Raw genomic sequence first — 20,006 nt, 5'->3', positions numbered from 1 at the left:
ATATACACCCTATTTTTTAAAAACGGGTGTAAATTAAAAATATTATTATATTTAAATCTCTATTACTCCCGTTAAATTAAAAATCGGGTGTAAATTTAAATAGACTTAAAAAAAATATTTATTTTTATAACCCAAAATATTATTAACTAGTTAAGTGAATATTAATGAGGGAGTATTAATGAATAAAATATTAACCAAACCCAGCGAATAAAATATTGATGTGCATGTTAAAATATTAATGAATAAAACATTTTTCAATAAACCATTTTTCTCTCTGAACAAAATATTAACCAAACCCAATGAAACCCATTATGCATGCATTTCACGGAACTCAGCGAAACCCATTTTTCAATCCACTCTGAACAATCAACGAAACCCAACGAAACTCAGCAATGGTGACGACAACGAAGCTCTCAGTTCCTTTCACGAAGCTAATGCTTGTACTCAACTTCCTGTGACGACATTGATAGAGAAACGAAGCTCTCTTCTTCTCCAACACCGCACCGCTTTCTCACTCTCATTTCTTCGAAACTGAGAGGACATTAGTAAGGAAGAATTAGGGGTTTTATACTTTGAGCGACATTGGTAGCTAAAGAATTAGGGTTTTATATTTTGTTGATTTTGTTACGCTATATTTCAGGTTGATTTTGTTGATTTTGAAAGTGTAGACTCATAATGGATAGTTGATTTTGTTGTGCTATATTTCAGGTTGATTTTGTTGATTTCATGTTGATTTTGTTGTGCTATATTTCAGGTTGATTTCAGGTTGATTTTGTTGATTTCAGGTTGATTTTGTTGTGCTATATTTCAAGTTGATTTTGTTGATTTCAGGTTGATTTTGTTGTGCTATATTTCAGGTTGGCTTTGTTGATTTCAGGTTGTTTTTCTCGTAGCTGTTATTTGTTTCCCTTGAACTACTTTACTGAGTTGCAAGGCGTGTTTAGATTGGAAAATTACTGATCCTAGTTATTTCCTTTTGTTTCTATGGCTTATGGCAGTTGGTACCATTTTATGTGCTTCTTATTGGTTTGCTTGGACTGCGAGAGAAGCTGTTATTGAGCAAGACAAGCTTTTAAACGTTACCGAGTTTTCTCTGTAAAGGAATATTTGTGCTCATATTTATGAATTCGTTAACTCGGTTACTAATATATGGATGACTTTTGAGCTTGCCGGATGCTTCAGAAGAATATACTGCAGAAAGTGTTGGTTCTCGTGGTTACGTGGAAATCAGTACCACAACAGCGATTTTATTCGTTGTGCTTGCTTCTTGTTTCTTGGTTATGCTGTACAAACTAACGCCGTTCTGGTTTGTTGAAGTTCTGGTGGTTCTATTTTGCATTGGTGGGATAGAGGTGAGTTATTCTCATCTCGCTTTGTTCGTGTCGACTAGAGTTCATCCCTTACTCTAATCTTTGTATTTTCATATGCTTTCAAGGACTGCAAACTTGTTTGGTGGCTCTATTATCATGGTAAGTCTTTTATCGTTGAAGTTTATCGTTGTAGAGTACATGGTTTTTCGTATTATATTGTATCCATGTTGAATTAACAGAAAAATTATTATAGTTTCAGATGGTTTCAACATCCAGCGCAAACATATGTGAAAATACCGTTCTTGGGATGCACTGCTCTGCTGGATGCGATGCTGTCATTCTTAAACAAACTCTAACCGTGAACAAAAAAGGTTAATATTCTTTCTGTCACTTTGAGAAAGAAAAAACATGTCAGAATCTGAGGAAGAAAATCAAGATTTTCCTCCTAAAACAAAAACATCCTTAGAAGAACATGTTTGTGCTATGGATTTTGATCTGGATTTAGAAACTTCATGGCCTTTGGATCACATGTCCTTTATTTCAAACCCTATGTCACCTATCCTGTTTTCCACCATCTCTGATCAACCTTCATCTCCTCTATGGGTTTTTAGTGATGGAGAAGATGACAAACATGCCAAACTTGCAGCTTCAGCTTTCTCTGATTGCCACAAGATCTTCTCTTGTATGTTATGTTTTGTTTTGTTTGGTTTGGTTTGGTTACTTTCTGATTGGTTTTCTGTTGACTTCAATTTTGAAATTTTTATCATCTTTTGAACTTGCTTAATCCCAAGTTGACTATAAATTGAACTGATGCAACAATTTTTTCTTTGTTTGATTTGAAAATGTAATATGAACTAGAATTTATGATTATTTTTCAGTATTAGGTGTTTTCATTTGCATAATATTACTTGTGACTTTGGGTGTGCTAAACATGTGTTTTTTGAAGTCGGTGCTGCTAAACATGTGTTTTTTGAAGTTTATAGGAGCTGAATTTCTTCTAGCTAAAGCTTCTACTATTCAGGTGATTTGAATTCAGTAACCGAGAAGCCGAATGAGAACGATGGCAACAAAACGTTTTTGCCACCGCTGGTGCCACCAATAGAAAATTTAGATGGATATTGTGCAATCAAGGAAAATATGACACAGGCGCTTCGCTATTTCAAAGAATGGACTGAACTGAATATTCTGGCTCAGGTTTGGGCACCGGTGAGGAATGGTAACCGGTATGAACTTACAACTTCTGTCAACCCTTTGTGCTTGATCTGCATAGTAATGGACTTAACCAGTATAGAACGGCTTCCCTGATGTATAAGTTTTCGGTGGATGGAAAGAACGATGGAACTCAAGGAATTTATCAAATTCAACTTTTTTTCTTTGATGAATGAATTCTATTTTGAGGTAATTGGAATGAAGTTTGAGAATGGAGTTATGATTATTCAAGGGCTTGTTGATTATTTTTATACTGAATTAGGAGCATTTGATTTGATTCATGAATTGGTTAGTTAAGGAAGTTTAGTAGGGTTTGAGGTTTTGATTTCATTGTTGAATGTTGAGGTTGGATGAGGAACTGTGTTGAGTTTGTTTAGAATTAGGATTAGGATTTTAGTTGCAAGAAGCTATGAATTGGCTTAGGATATGTTTCGTTTCGCGTATTAGTCTTCAATCTCATGTCTTAGACTCTTGGGCTGTTTTCACCGAGATTTAATTGAAGCTTGAAAACTAAGCTTTGGTGTCTATGTGGTTTTTCACTGTGATTTTGGCGAACGCCCCTGAAGAAATAGTCTTTTTCTGTTTTATCTTTTCCTCACATGGTGCAATCCGAAACGTTTGACTGTTAATTTCTAACACACATTACTATTTTGCAGGTTTTTAAAAGTGGTCCACTTTTCATATCTTCCAAAGGTTGGTATCCGTAGCTCATCCCCGGCCTTTATTTTTTTATGAAGCTTTCATCACGGTCTTAGTTGCGGTTGCATTCTGAGCTTTGTGTCACGGCCATAATTATGGCTAATAACCATTTATTAGAACCTGATTCTGTCAATGTTATAATATAGGAATTCATCAATTTTTTCCTATTTTGTAGGAATAGGCTGGAAGTCATGGAAGAAGAGGTGGTTTATACTCACGCGCACATCATTGGTTTTCTTCAAAAATGATCCTGTTAGTATCACTCAGATCTTTCCCACCATTCTTAAGATATTTTCTTCGGTATTTTTTGTTTCTTATGTTGTTCTGAATGTTGCATCTCTCTAATTAAATGAGAAAAGCATACAATGTTAAGTGATTGGTTAAGCATATATGAACATTTTATAGAGATATTTGGTGATGATTTGTTTTTGAAAACTAGCATGTGAGGACCATTTTATAGAGATTGCATTTAGTTGATGTTTTCTTTTTTATTGTTTATGGTTCTGTTAGAGCCCAAAGTTTGGTTCTATATCATGCAGAAAACAAGCCTAAAATGTGGTTTGTGTACTCTTGGAGAAAGAACAAAATAGATCTGATTGGATTAGTAATGTAGAACTCAAATGGTAGGATTGTTTTGTAGTACTTTTTTGATGTTCAATAGGGATGCCATATGATAGAAAGGTCATTGGGTAATTATTTAATTGATATAGTGTTGTTATTTTCAACCATATAAATTAAATGGAGGATTTCTCGTGTCAGCCGAAGAATTTTTTCCTCATAGGAGAGCCTTGGCTCTAAGGTTAATAGGGAACATAGTCTACCATATATGCTGTGTGTTTGGGTACTCAGAATTCACAGAGGTATACTTTTTTCTTGTTAATTCTTGATTTAAAATATCTAAAGTTTGAGAAAGGAAAACCAAAACTTTAGTCATTTGTCATCATTCATTAGTTTGGTTGTGATTTGAAAATGATTTTAGTTGTGAATAGTTTTGTGCTTCCTTCCCTTCTAGCTAGTAATAAATGTTGTTTCATTACAAGTTTATCTACTTTGTATCTAATAGATTAAAATGTGCATGTTTTGCTTTTTGGTCTTTTATCTTTTACAGGGAACGAAGTCTATTAAAGGGTTGGCTTTGAAGTTACCCAAAGCTAAGGCAAAATGTTTTAGTACTAAAGCATTTAAGAAGATGACGAAACTAAGATTACTTCAACTTGCTGGAGTTAAACTTGGTGGAGATTTTGAATATCTTTCAAAAAATCTGAGATGGCTGTCTTGGAATGGATTTCCCTTAACACATATTCCTACGAACTTTTGTCGAGAATATTTGGTTTTCATTGAGTTAGAGAACAGCAATGTCCAACGTATGTGGAAAGCTATGGCTACCATTAATGGGAACACTGATGCTTCTCAACCCATTGTTGCTCCTACAAAACACTCTCTTCCTCCTAAAACCGTCGATTCTAAATCCGTTCTCAAAAGGTTTCACATTCACTTCTTAATTCTTACTTTTACTTGATTTTCTGTCAATATTTGTAGAGTTGATCCATTTAAGAAGAGTTTTTAGTTTAGTAGCTGGATTGGTTAAAAAAGTGTTTGTAATGAGTTATTGAGCAAGTGACTATACTCGAAGTTACTCTAACAGTAACTTGATCCCTCTATTTTGGTTATTATTAATCTATTTATGTTGTTTCTGTTGAGCCTTTGGTCAGTAGTTTCTGATATCAAACTTTGGTTTTATGGTGTTAGTTGCTTTGGATTATCTATATTGTCACGTGTGAACATAAATCTTAATGAATTAAGTTTACAAACAAAGTTGAAATTTGAGAATTGAGTAGTACATCATGCCTCAATATGGCATGGCCATTCCCTGCATAATTTTAAATTGTGCATTTCATATGTTACTAGATTTTCTTTCATAATAACAATGCACATACTCTAGCATAATCTGTGTCATTTTGATTCTGAATAGTGTGCGGTGTGTTCGTGTCTATCATATTTTCCCCCTTTTTGGCGCAACAATTTCAAATACTTATACTACACCCAAATGATACTCATCAAATGATACCCAAGTGATAAACGGCGGCGGTATGGTTAGCATTGATATATGTGGCTCTTTCTTGTATTAACACTTTAATTTCTTGTGTCTTGTTTTTTTTGCATACATAAAATAATTGCTTCTCCAGGGCGTGGTATTTTGGCTATGGATGAATCAAATGCTACATGTGGAAAGCGGTTGGATTTAATTGGACTAGAGAACACCGAAGCTACCCGTCAAACATGGCGTAAAATTATATATGAAGAAAGTGTTATGACTTAGTTAAAATATAATTTTTATGTGTATGATTTTATAATACTTGAAATATTACGACTGTACATGATTTTCTATACTTTTTGGTTAATATTAATAATATTTTGACTTAGTTAAAATATGATTTTTATGTGTATGATTTTAGTATTTGCAATATTATGACTGAAAATGAAATATAACTAAATGGTGTATATGAAATAGGGTGTAAATAGATTTAAATATAATATAATTGTTCATTCATAAATGACGTATTTACACCCGATTTTTATTAAAATAGGATGCAATTAAGAACGTATCTACACCCGATTTTAATTAAAACAAGGTGTAATTAAAACGTAATTACGCCCAATTACACCAGATTTTTATTAAAACAGGGTGTAATTAAAAACGTATTTACGCCCAGTTACACCCGATTTTTATTAAAACAGGGTGTAATTAAAAACGTAATTACACCCGATTTTTATTAAAACAGGGTGTGATTAAAAACGTAATTACACCCGATTTTTATTAAAACAGGGTGTAATTAAAAACGTAATTACACCCGATTTTTGTTAAAATAGGGTGTAACGTAGAACGTATTTACACCCGATATTCTTAAAATAGGGAGTAATTACGAACATATTAACACCCGTTTTAAACGGGTGTAAATGCGTTAGACATTTCTCACCCTGTGGATATACACCCGATTTTTATTAAAAATAATGGGTGTAAATTTAATAAAAAACGGGTGTAAATTAATATTTTTGTACTAGTGTACACATCAGAATTTAGGATTTGTCTTATTCTTAGAAATTTATCTCTCCTTTCTCTCTCTCTCTCTAAATAAATATTTTCATTTCACCAAAGTTGTCATAGCGCCATGTGAGTGAAAACCACTTGTGTGGAAAGATTTGTATCATTGTCACATCATTGTTGATACTTTCAAGAGTGTGACACTCTTGAAAAATAGAGTTTCATTTTTTAGATTAACCAATATTAAAATCTCTGTTTGGTTTTAGAATTTAGCGTGAAAAAATTTTGTTTGGTTATTGAGAGCAGCATGTAAGATCTATAATCGGTTCGTTAGCTAAGCTCGTGGAAAATATTTTGTTTGGTTGGGGATAAGCTAGTGTAAAATCTCTAAATCTTCTTGTGCCAAAGGTTTGTGCGCGTAACCTACAAAAGCTCAATTTTATAGTCAAATCTCAAAAAGATCTTTTGGGGAAAAGAGTAGCCCAATGTTGAGCCGAACTTGGATAATTCTCTAGTGCCATCTCTCTATCCCTTATCCTTTTCCCTGTATTTACCTTACCGCTTTTACTTTATGTTTTGTATTACTCTGAACTTAAAAATATTAACACAACTTGCTTCTTAAGTAACAAATAATTAAAATTAATCGTGAAATTTGAATACCACAATTCACCACCTTCTCGTGCTTGGAATCACTTATCCAAAATTTTCCAACAGTCACATGAACTTGACCTATCTCTTATCTCAATTTTTTTTATCGAATTGAACACAATGGTCACACAATCAACATACAAAAGCATTTTACCATAAGTTTGTAAAATTCCTAACCAAATCAAACTCATATCGCACTACAGGATTTTGAGGTCTTTCAAGATTGTAATGAGGCTTATGTCAGGGTAGGATAAAATTTAGGATAGTAGGTTTAAACCATTGAAGATAGGTACCAATTTTCCTTGTATTACCTTGTTCCTTATATAACAGCTCTTTTTCTGATCAAAAGTACTCGAGAGTAACAATTTGTTGGTTCTTATCATCCACATTCCTATTTTTAAGTAGCTAATTTTAACATCTTTATTTTATACAAAAAAAAATTATAACCTATTTTTTTAGTACTCTAACCCCAAACATAAATACCTCTGGCAACTCCACACTTAATTTTTTGCATTAGACAAGGAAACTAAAATTTCCACCTAACTCCAAAGAGGGTAGAAATATTAATCTTTCAAATCAAATGAGCTACATATTAGGCTATGTAACCAAAGAAAATACTCAGGCTCAAAGGGTTTAATCAATGGATAAAAACATTTCATAACATGGTGGCTTTAAAAGGTTCAGAGTTTTTGCAACAAGTGCATTAGTGTGTAACCATTAGACAAAAAAACTTAATTAGGAAGAAAGAAAATTACATAAAATAACATCTGTACATATACTCTCTTAATGCGAAAAGTTAAACAATGAATTATTTAGCTCAAAACTTACTTCTTGAGGTATGTGGAGCTTGAGTTCAATTCAGTTAGATACCTCTCATCTTCTTTAACTGTCTATTTGCATTTGGAACTTCTGTCATTATCAACTCATTTATTTCATTTTTTAAGATTATTTCTTTCATGTTGCTTTTTAAATATTCATTGTTAAGGTATAAAATCACTAACTAAAAATATAACAACAACAACAACAAACTCATTCATTAAATAAAGAAGAAATAGAGTTCACAAAACAAGAAAGCAAAAAGACCAAACAAAAAAACTAAATGACACCAATAAAGGATTGTCTCCCACGCAACACTTATTTAAGGTCCTTAGCTTAGTATTTTTATTATATTATCAGGTGCTTTCTCCGGACTTGTGTTAATGTGTCCAAATAGTTTGAAATCAAGTTTGATCTTAAGCATGAAGTTAATCAGATTTTTCCCCTCAAATCAAATGTTTTCCATCTATGTTCTCCTTTATTCTTTCTCAAGACTATTGTAGGCTTTTCTTTCTCTGAACTGGATAAAATACTAAGAATTATATTCGATAGTATTAGTTGTTTTCTGAAGAGAACATGCTTTAGACGTAGAGGGGGCTCTTTTTCCCCAAGGATATTAGATTTTTTGAGGTTTTATTAACAATAAAACAATTGATTCAATAGTACTTTAAACCTCACTTTTTCTTAGTACCTTCTCACTATGAAAGGTTTCTACTTGACACTAATATTTATTTACTTCTTTTATCTTATCCTTCTTCAACCGTGTCAATATAAATTACCATAACATATTTAATAGGCAACAAAGGGGAATCTTTTTAGGCACATTAAAAATCACCTTCTCATATTGAAATCTCAATATAAGTTCACCTAATTCCACATCAATAAAAGCTCTACTTGTTGCCAAGAAAAGTCTTCAAGAATAAAAGGTAATTTTGCATCTTCCTACATGTCTAGAATAACAAAATCAATTGGGAATAGCAAATCATCAACTTTAACCAACACATATTTAAGCACAACATAAGGATAAGCAATGGATTGATCTATGATCGCGACTTTATGAGTCTATCGGGTTACTAAATGCAAGTGCACAATCTAATCGCGTAATTTTAAAAGATATCGAACCCACAAGGAATGATAATCAACTAGTGCTATCTAATGTTACTATGTGAACTAAAGCTAATGATTTTTCGGTTAAGAAGGAAACGGGAATTAAATTTAGTTTAAGTTAAATTTTCAAAGGTAAGACACCGGTATGCAATACGTCGGACTTCGGGGATTCAATAAGCCATTGTCATAGCTTTTAATTATTAAAAACACTTTTCAGTATAGACTATTAATTTATAAATTTTTATCTCATACTCTCGTGTTTATTGATTCAGACTATATTCTTAAATCTAAATGCATGCTCTCGCTGTCTCATTTAAAATCTAAAAATACTTTTTGAAAATAAATAAAATCTAGTTAGTCCTAAAGTGCTCTCGCTGTGTTTATTATTAATGTTTAGTAACCGATATCTGGTTAAAATCTAAAACTCTCGTTGTTGATTTTAACCTTCGTTTGTCTTTTACTCTCGTAACAAAACAGTTTTAATATTAATTTTGGAAACCAAAACCAGAAAAGTATTTTGTAAGTATTTGTTCCAATTTATTACCAAACCTCTTCGGGTCTATGACTTTACATACCGATATCGTAAGTGATTAGCCGGACATCCTTAGAAACGTAAACATACAATAACATAAATAAAGCATAGATTCAAGCATGGTTACTAATTGTAAAGACAGTAAATATAAATTAAAGTGGAACCTGGAATTAATAAAGGAAACTGGAAATTAATATTAGACTTCAAGTATTAATTGCAATCCTCCACAGAATGTCGGCAGGATTTGCTTCTCAAAAATGTAAATTGAATGGAAAAGAAATCCTAAAACTATGGTTGCAATAGCTTCATGGTGTCAGAAACTATCATTGTTTATTAGGTAATTAAACTGCTTAAGAAAAACTAAAAAACAAAAGCTCTGCACTAAAAATTGGAAAAACAAAGGAACCCGTTCTTCTGTGATTTTCCTTCTTTATATAGCCTTTCTCTGTAACGTCTTTTTGAGTGAAAATAGGGATCTTGGCTTTATGGAGAGATCCTCGAGAGACTTGGTTGATTTGAGAAAATATAGGAAGTGGGGTTCGTTGGTTACTTGCAGACGTGGAGAGAGTGGAGAAAATATAAAACTGAATACTGGAATTGATAATGTCGCGAGGGGTACACAATGTTAAGCCATGGTGAGGGGCACAGAGGCTGTGACGAGGGTGACAACCTTCTGTGTTGAATTTTCTATGTAGAATCCAGTTTCTTCTGGTTTTCTTCATCAATTCTTCTTCCTTTCACATACAGGCCTACTGGAATCATAATACCTGAAACATGAAGAAACGAAAAACATGAGAAAGGGGGTTTGAATTGTGGTTTTCAAAAATTAAAACAAATGACAAGTTTGGTTATCCTGGTTCGTTGGAACTCAAACTACTCCAGTCCACCCTACTAAGGTGGTTTCGCCTCTCTCTTACGAGGTCTTAATCCACTAATAAAAAACTTTGATTACAACACACGAAGACAACCGCTAACGTCTTCTTGAGATCAAACCACAATCTGGTTTTCTCAAGGAATAACAATTACAAGATAATAACTTAGTGTGTTAACAAATTGCTTCTAGAAAGCTATATCACAACTGTGACGTATACATAAAATTTTTGCACAGTATAAAAATAAGAGATAAAAAATTAAGGAGATTATGAGTGCTCTTAGGTTTTCGTGCGTGAGAGTTGTAGACTGATTTTTCTTCATTGTCTCCTTTATATATAGTTAACTTGGAGATTCGTTAAGAGACACTTTTGCTTGATTTGGAAGGTTAATAAAATGTGATTTAAATGCTCTTTCCAATCATAGAGATTCTGTCTGCAGAGTTAAAGTTCTAGCCATTACTTTGCTTGATCCTGAATTAATGTCTTTAATGTACAATGGGTCTTCTGATTATCAGAGTATTATATCCATTTGAATGAAGTATTCAGAAACTTCTTATTAGAGTATATATTGAAGCTTTGTTCTTCGGTGCTTGTGAAGCGTCTTAGTATTGGAACTTCTTGTTCTTGTAAACTTCTCTCAACCTTCAGAACTTCTTGTTCTTGTAAACTTATCTCAATCTTCATAACTTCTTGTTCTTGTAAACTTCTCTCAGTCTTCAGAACTTCTTGTTCTTGTAAACTTCTCTCAATGCAGCCATCTGTCTATGAGAAATCACTTTCATAGCTATGTTTCCTCTTAGAGTGCTTCAGAACTTCTATCATGTTTCTGCATATATGATTTAAACGATTAGAATGCATATTTGTTCTTATTAAAAATTATATATTTGTTATCATCAAAAATATTACAAGGATATAGAACCAAACTATGTTCTAATAAAACAAACTTAAAGTACCAACATAATATAACAATATTAACTGAAAACGGTAACATACTTAAACTATGATCCAATGTAATTTCATGTTATCAAACTCCTCTACACTTGAACCTTTGCTTGTCTGTAGTGGTGAAATTTATGAGACTAAAGCCATTGATTGACTTAGCTCATATGTTTTAACAAAGTCTCCACCGCGCTTTATTGTTTCCAAAGGAAATGGGAGAAAGAGCGAATAAAATCCACGGAAGTTTTTAAAATCAAAACTATTAAAATTATCACAGATTTGGGTACGGGGGGTTGTTATGCCAGGAGAAGATTTTTAGAACCCCTCACATCTATGATACTCCATAGGAACCTCTTTGAAAATATTATTATTGTTGTTGTTTATAAAATACTTTTTTGTGTTTTTGTTTAAATAGAGTGGGGGATGGGAAAAGGAGATTTTAAAAGTGAGCTTGGTAAGATATTGCATCCTACGCCTACATACCCTTTAAGTGCAATAGGGAAGTCAGAGCTTTTGTAGTTCCTCTTAAAAGGAAAATAAAAGGCCAAGTGATCTACATGATGAATAAATTCATGAGACTATAGGGCTTTTGATATACATGATGAATAAATTCATGAGACTATAGGGCTTTTGATCCCCACATGATTCTAAACACAATGGTTTCGAGCTTTATTGAAAATGATACCCCTATCACTGAGTTTAAGTTTGATTTTTTTACCTCTTGAAGCGGGAAATCGAATCCTTAGTTAGAGGTGTTACAAAGTTGTTTTAATGATCCAAATAGCGTCCTGGCACCTTATAGAAGCTAAATTAATGCTTACTTGAGTTTGAGCATACCTGGAATGATCAACCCGACTGTACCTGCAAAACAGAAAAATTGAAAATGAAAAACTATGTTCCAAGTGTTATAGAAGTTGGTTAATGATTTGGATATCTTTTATATGATATATAGAAGGTATCTGGGGTGAAAGTTTGGACAATGCTTGAGCCAAGTGTGAGCTTTGTGTTTAAGGTTCAAGAATGCTCTTTAATGAAGGTTTGATGGTGATTTTGGTTTTAGGATGTTTCTAAAAGTGGTGAGTATGGTATACAGCTTCCAAATGATGTTTATAAGCTACCTCAATGGTTGTTTGACACTCAGAATTCTCAGAATTTAAAATGGCTATGTAAATGCAAATGACCAAATTTTGGACTTTCAAGTGAGGGGAGAATTGGAGAATTCTGGTGTGTTTGATTTCAGAGGCAATGCTCTCTATTTATAGGCCAAATTTAGGTTTTGTGGATGAAGGAATCAGATCGTTTGGAGTTCTCATGCCCAAGTTGTATCACTTTGCTTGTTTGTGAAGAAAGGAGAAAGTTATGGTCCTTATGGTACATGCTCTTTCTTTAAACATGGTGTAGGGTGATTCTTCTGAGTTCTAGAGTGTTGCTTGTTGGTTTTGGTTTGCTTTTGGTTCAGAACAAACAATTTAGAGGCTCAATGCAAGATTTGTTGGTGATTAAAGTCACTTTACAAGAATGGAAGTCATATCTTTATGCTTGAAATGGAATGATTCAATGGGAAATGATCAAAGCACTTGGATAATAGCTCAAAAGCAAGTGTAATCCTCTGATTATGGTGTTTAGAACAAGCAAGAGTGTCTGCAAGTAATGTTTATGTTGATTTAAATTGGATTTGCACATTTGGTTCTTTATGTTCATGGATTGAATTCAAGTGTCATTGTGCCCTAGTCACATATCCATATCTCTTACCTCAAGCATTTAAATCTTGTGCTAATGGTCTCTTTGAAAGGCCCTTGTAACACTCTTCAACTTCGGTCTTTGGTTCCTTTTCAAATTCATCTTGGATCTTGGTGAAAAAAATCCATAAAGTTAGGAAAAAACTAGGTTCAAACATTTAGAATTTTTCTAAGTCTTTTGTTAAAAACTTCATGATCCCATAACTCTCAAATAATTCATTTTATGGGAAAAAGTTATATGTGACAAAGTTGTTCATGGGATCAAGATCTACAACTTTCATGTTGGGAGCTTTTTCAATTTGTATACTTGAAATTTGAAGTTACTTGCGCATGAAGTTATAGCCTAAATACTTGAAAAATACTTAAAATTTCTAAGTGTTTCAACTTTGACTTTTGTTAACTTTTTTATTCTTGATTTATTTTCTTGATTTTTCTTGATCAAATGACTTCAATAATCATATTTTAGTGATTTTAATCTTCAAAAGTCCATAGTTGACCAAATTCCTTAAAAGTTAAAGACAGTCTTGAACAGTTGACTTTTTTCAAATTAATTGTACTCTTGTGAATTCCAATTGAATCAAACTCTCTTCTTCAAATGAATGACATGAGTGGATTATAATATTGTATTGGAGATCCTTGAATCATGGTTTGAGCTATGGAGCCATGTCCTGATTAAAAGTCAACTCCCCAGATGAATTAATTCAAAAACCCTAATTTGTGCACCAATTGAAATTGGAAGTTGTTAATCTTGAATTGAGTCACTCTTAGACTTGGATTTGGATGGGGATAATAATTTAATAATATGGGAATGCTTGATCTCCTTTGTGAGTCTCAAAACCCTAATCTTACCTGAATCTCCTGATCAACCACCTACCTTGGGAAACAAGCAATAAGCAAAACACAATCTTTTTTTTTTTGTAAATTTGGTTAGCAAATGGTATATGGACAATGATGGTAAGGATGATGATGATCACACTATGCACAAAATGGTGTGGGATCTTATGGTCAAAAATTGGGGTACAACAGGGGGGAGAAACGACAAGAAAATTATGTCGAATCAAATCATAATGTTCCTCTAATTCCCATCACATCAAAGCTCTATTGTGTGAAGTCAAGACTCTCCATCTATTTTGTTTTGATGAAGACAAAGTAATAATCAGATGATTATGGCAAAAGTATGGAAAAATCCTCAAGTGCATTTAATCAAATCAAGTACTCAAGATTCATCATGTGTAAAAGCTAGCATCAAAGAATTCAAGAATTATATTTTGAAGACTAGCATTGATCTTGATTTATTGAGGTATAAGCATGCAATTCATATTAATAAATTAGTGCTCAATATTTTTCATAATTCACTTGCATGCATAAGTCATTTATGTTAAAATTCTCAAATTATCATGCATAAAAATATTTGACTCAAATGCATAAAATGCTTATTTTTTATCATGTATTGTAAAATTTATTTCTCATGTTTGAACCATTTTAAATCACTTTAACATATATTATTTTTCATGTTTGAACCATGTTAAATCACTTTTAAATATAATTTATTGACTAGGATAAATCAAAAGATGTTGCATTAGGTTGGTTCAAATAATTAGACAAATTATCATGCATAAAAATCTTTGATTTAAATGCATAAAATATAAAATAAAATAAAAAACTTTTTTTTTAAAATACTGTCACCACTTGTTAAGTCAGGCCTGGTTAACTGACTTAACAAAACCTGATGTTGTTTGAAATTTGAATAATTATTTGAAATTCAAAATTGCTGCGAACTTTTTAAGTTAGGTATCCGTTGAACACACTTAAATAGTCTTGTACGTTTTTTTAAAAAAAAAACAGCATTTTTTTACACCTTTTCATGAATTCTTCATGAAACCTTTTCATTTTAAATTGACATTTTTTTCATGATATTTTTTCCATGACTTCACCATGGTTCATAAAGGTGTTATGCTCTTATAAATACATTAAATTTTAAATTACAAATCACCCCTTCCATTGCAATTAACATCATTATATTCATTCATTTTCAAAATCAAGTGTTTGATACTTCAACTTTTATTGAGAACTTTTTCTACATGTGTTCTTCATATTATTTCAGAAAAATCTCTCTCTCATTCATAAACACTTGAGTACTAATATATCTTTTTAAATTTCTTGTTTGGAAGAGAAGATCAATCTTAGTGATTGATACATATTCATCAATTTTATTACTCAAATATATTTCCAGATTTTGGTTATTATTGACTTGTTATCCAGGATTGTTGGAAGCAAGGGTTTTTTATTAGCGAGAGGATTGTTCTCATAATCAAGTTAATAAATCCAAGAGGATTGTTCTTGGTGGTTGAAATCTTGTTGTCCAGGATTGTTGGAAACAAGTGAGTCATTAAGGGATGATTGTTCTCTTAGTGTACTTAGTGAAAATCCAAGAGGATTGTTCTTAGTGTTTGGTTTGTCTTGTGTAAGTCACAAACTATAGTAAAATTTCTTTCATGTTGAAAGGGGACTGGAGTACTCTCGGATTGTGAGGGGAACCAGTATACATCACTGTGTTCTTTACTTTTCCGCATTTATCGCTTTCATCACAAATCAATAACCAGAAAAGAAAGAAACACATGTATAAACTCTTCCACCAAACCAGAAAAATAAGAACAAGTATTCTAAAATCGGATAATTTTTTAAAGTCCTAATTTACCCCCCTCTTAGGCGCACTCAATATACTTACATATTGAACAATTGTTAGAGCGAAAAATTGAAGCTCTAATCAGTTTTGAGATGGAGCATCAGCCTCCTCCTGCAAACAGTAGAATAAACCAACAATACAAAACAAAATAGAGAGACAACCATAACACACAAAATCCAACCGGCATGAAGTGAAGTCAGAAGTGAAGAGAAAGTATCAAATCTTACCTCAGAGTTCCTCGTCGGCGTCACAACCACCAGGCTAGCTCCAGTTTCGTGAGTTTCTCCTAGATTTCTCATTTTTCTTGGTACCATAGTGATCTTCTTGATGCACTCATCAATATGTCCTACCTTTTCCTGAGTGTTTGAATACAAGTTGTATAGCTTGGTTATTTGACACTTGTATCCCATAAAATCAATTTCAACACATCGAAACATTTTGCCTTTTGCCTTTTCAATTCAAAATCTTTTCAAAAACGAAAGACTCTTTGTCATTATCCAACGATGCAAACAACGCTTCCACATGAGAATATCAAACGTTTTTTGCTCGAATGTGATGATGGCATAAATCTGCAAATGTTCAATTATCTGTGTTTTGGGAAGCAATGTTTTTCATTAAAATGCGACTTGAGAACCTTTCGCCAAAATTGACCAACCCACAAACATTTGTTATCTAGAACTTCGTAGGAGCGGGATTTTGAAATCTTGTCTGGCACAATAATAAAAATCCAAAAAACATCTTCTTTCTTTTTTATCTTGATAATTAGAAGATCACTAATAACATAAGCTAACACTCTTTCGTGTAACTAACTAAATGGGTTCTATTGAGTATAACGGATGTGAGGGGTGCTAATACATTTTCTTTACATAACCGACTCCCAAACCCGATTTTGGTTACGACGACCATTTTTCTTTTCTTTTATGGATTTTATTTATATTTTCCGTTTCGTTTTGAATTAGATAAATTTCGATAGAAACTTTATTGTATTTTGAGTGTGCGATTCGCTCGAGTATTTTCCGCGCCTCGACACCATCATACAACTAAATGTAGTATTACAATCTAGGATCATTCTCAAGGGTGCAACTCCAGTGCCCCATGTTCTTGTGAAATGGTTGGGGTTAGACGATGCTTCAGCAACACAGAAAGACAGAGAAGATATAAAACTCATGTACTCCAATTTAAACCTTAAGGACAAAGTTTCTTTCTATGGCAAGAGTATTGCTAGGCCACCTAGAACACGAAGGTTCCCACACTAGAATGACTCAGCAAATAGTGAAAAGAATAATTTTGTTGCACATTAGACAATATGTTACAAAGTCTTGATTGTTTTCCTATTAATTGATGATTACCCAATGCTCTTGATGCAGAATTGGGTGGAGCCATTTTTGCTATATACTAGTGATGATGATATTAATGGTAAAAAAAAAAGTTATATATAAACATATCTAGTTATATTTCGATGCTTAAATGACATAAAACAAAACAGAAATTACATATATAGAACAAACTATGCCATAATTGATCGATAATGTTTATGTATATCAATTGACATCTCTACCCCCCATATATTACAATTTTACATGAACTTGTGCAACAATCATGGGAGCATAGAGACATTAAACTTCTCAACCCTCTTTCTGTGGTTGTTCTTCAACCCCTTCCTTTGATTCTGTCTTTTCCTGTTTCTTCTCTTGTTCCTTCTCTTCCTTACTCTCTCCTGTTTCAACATCAACAACGTTTTCATGAGTGATCACTACTATCTGCAGCTGATTGGTGTCATCTTTGTGTTCTGGTAGCTTTTCATCTTTTACAGGCTTGTTCTTTCTGTATATTCCATACAGCACCATCTGAATCATTCCAAATGTTATTCCCACAATGTTTGGAAGCTGTCCAACAAAAAAATAAATATATGTCAGTGACATGTATCAGACATCAGACATGTTTTCTATCAGAAGTGGCGGTGCTGCAAAGGAGTTTAACGGAGTATTTACCGTGACGAAGATGTCTTTGAGGAGAATACCATAAATCAACCACGTGATTGCACTTATTGTGAGGAGAAGTGAAAGAGTGAAAGGCATAAATTCAACACTTTTGGTTCGAACAACCACTCTCTGAAATTTATTATAAAGATTATCCATGCATAAGTATAGTGATTAGTGAGTAATGAGAAAATTATAAGAATAATTAAGGAAATTTTGTAAATAAACTCACAATAACACTTAAAGGTGCTGCAAAAACACTAGTTGAGAGAACCACACAAATCCATCCAAGAAGTTCGATTCGAGCTGTTCGTTCTTTTGCTAGAAGATGTGTTAGAACAATAACCAAGCAAATTCCTCCCAAGTTTAACAAGCAAATCAGCTTCAACGTGAAGTTCTAAAAAGCAAAACAAAAATATGTCAAATTTTTTTTGTTAGTAAACAAAGTGGTAATAACGACTAGAAACCGACACAAGAAATCACGAGTATCAGGGTTTAAACTCTGATGATGACGTCTAATCTAATAAGATCGGTGTCTGCCCGTCGATATATGGTGTGAAAAATATTAAAGGATGAAGGATCTTATAAATAAATATGGGAGGAATAGTTGCATATACTTACCCTAGCTTGTTTTGGGCAGTAAGTGATATAGATGACGAGGTAAATTGTTTCTATCAAACAACCAAATGCATTGATGGTGATGATAAGCATTTCACCAGTTTTGATGTAAGCATAAAATATCCAAAGCATTGCACTGAAGAGTGCAGCCACATATGGACATGACTGGAAACCTTCGGTTGTTTTCTTCCTACAAATTCGATAAAATATTGATCTGCAAAACCATATTTCTGAATATCAGTCCATGTTTTTGCTATACCAAAAAACCATATATATAAATTATAATGTTATTAATGAATTTATGGGCTTAAATTACTTACATGGGAGCAATAAAGCAAAAGAAGGAGCAAATGTTACCTACAACACAATTAAACAATAAAAGTTATGAGAAAATTATTGCTTTTTATGAAGAAAATAAGTGTTAGGGGAAGTAAAGTCGTCTCATATTTTTAGAAATATTTTGTAAATTAGTAGCACTTTAACCTTAACAAAATAAATAGAGGGCAAATTTAATTATGGTTTTTTAAAAATAGTTTAATCATTACAAATTTCAGACTTGTGTGATAGTTTGTTTTGCATGTCTTTAAAGAAATCTTAATAAAAGAGATGACAGAGGAACATATTTATTCTATTTAGGTCTGCTCTGCTAAAACATCCAAAAAATCAAACAGGACAAAGCAGATATAGTTAATGGTGGGAGTCTAAAACTTCAAAATTATAAAATTTTAAGTTAATGCACATCCGAAAATAAAAGACGAGCGAAACAAATATATTAGATGGTGCAAAACTAACATTTTGATGCGTCAAAAAAAAAATAGGACAAGCAAAAGAGATATATTAGATAATACATGACTGAAATGCTTACATGGAAGAATATATATTGATAAATAAATATGTAAAATAATAAGAGATGTGAACTTTTTTGTATAGAAATTAATATATACCTATAATTCCAACCACAAAGATCATGGGATTGTCAGTGTGAGTCATGGTATGAGAATATGTATCAGTATATTCCTTTTGTAGGTTGAATATAGGAGAGAAGACAAGGAAGGTTTTGAAGGGAAGCTAGATAGGTTTTAGCTTAAATAAAAATTGAAATGGAGTGCCTTATATTTATACGGCTGAGATTATGGAAGTTGATTCATGAGTCAAATTAAGAGTATCGAAAACGTAGCAATATGGGGTACACAAAATCTATGAGTTTGCCAACTCAGTACATTATTGTATCTGGTTGGTGTGATGTAGCTCTTTAATTAATGATCTTGGACTGACCCTTCACTTATTTGTATTGTGAAAATGCCTAAACGTTCTCTCCTCACGTGACTATTTCCCATTATTTGCTACCATTTCCCATTGTTATGGTTGAAGATGTGTACCGTCGTCCGTGTTAGTATCTTATTGAACTCATTTAAAAATAAGTGATTTAGTTAAAATCTTGGGAGGAATTTGTTTGGTTAAAAACTAAGTGATTTAACCGATTGTTAGTTCGTCAAGTAGTGTTTGACGTTGGATTTAGTAAGAAGAATTACGGTTCGATCCTCCGCAACTACAATCAAAAGAGGACTAAAACCACTTAAAATTTAACCGTTAAAAAAATTGATCAAACGATCTGAAATAAAATATATAAAGCCTATTTTTCATCTAAAAAAAATTGTGAAGTGAATTTCATCTTTACCATGTAAAATAAAAAATACTAAATTGACATTGATACAAGTAGTATTAATTAGATAATTTAAATATTATAAAGATTTAAAATTATGTTAAAAATCAAAAGAGATCGATTATTTTAAGTTTTTTTTTTCAATA

The 20,006-nt window shown here is 32.5% G+C and overlaps 2 protein-coding genes across 23 annotated transcripts; one reads left to right on the top strand and one right to left on the bottom strand.

Annotated features, from left to right (window-relative positions):
• Positions 1-246: 246 nt before the first annotated feature.
• On the top strand, positions 247-5,704 carry LOC131603601 (disease resistance protein TAO1-like). Of its 22 annotated transcripts, none has more exons than XM_058875980.1 (11): positions 248-545; positions 709-754; positions 832-877; positions 999-1,352; positions 1,436-1,469; positions 1,564-2,708; positions 3,176-3,212; positions 3,394-3,470; positions 4,327-4,700; positions 5,191-5,306; positions 5,405-5,703. In XM_058875980.1, the coding sequence occupies exons 6-10, from the start codon at positions 2,634-2,636 to the stop codon at positions 5,267-5,269; spliced, it is 642 nt and encodes a 213-aa protein (XP_058731963.1). In that variant the 5' UTR covers positions 248-545; positions 709-754; positions 832-877; positions 999-1,352; positions 1,436-1,469; positions 1,564-2,633; the 3' UTR covers positions 5,270-5,306; positions 5,405-5,703. The 22 variants fall into 22 exon arrangements, 20 of the variants coding, with proteins under 20 accessions (XP_058731963.1, XP_058731967.1, XP_058731965.1 ...); XM_058875984.1 differs by having other exon boundaries at positions 709-765; positions 858-877; XM_058875982.1 differs by lacking the exon at positions 709-754 and adding an exon at positions 641-708.
• Positions 5,705-17,042: 11,338 nt separating this feature from the next.
• On the bottom strand, positions 17,043-19,294 carry LOC131608018 (bidirectional sugar transporter N3-like). Its single transcript, XM_058879961.1, has 6 exons — positions 19,142-19,294; positions 18,518-18,554; positions 18,201-18,411; positions 17,812-17,976; positions 17,592-17,711; positions 17,043-17,486 (listed from the first exon to the last, which is right to left on the bottom strand). Exons 1-6 carry the CDS (start codon positions 19,185-19,187, stop codon positions 17,226-17,228), a joined length of 840 nt encoding a protein of 279 aa, XP_058735944.1. The 5' UTR covers positions 19,188-19,294; the 3' UTR covers positions 17,043-17,225.
• Positions 19,295-20,006: the final 712 nt, after the last annotated feature.

This window comes from Vicia villosa, linkage group LG5, assembly GCF_029867415.1.
Source record: "Vicia villosa cultivar HV-30 ecotype Madison, WI linkage group LG5, Vvil1.0, whole genome shotgun sequence".
NCBI classification, from domain to species: Eukaryota; Viridiplantae; Streptophyta; class Magnoliopsida; order Fabales; family Fabaceae; genus Vicia; species Vicia villosa.
This window is presented reverse-complemented; position numbering and strand designations above follow the sequence as displayed.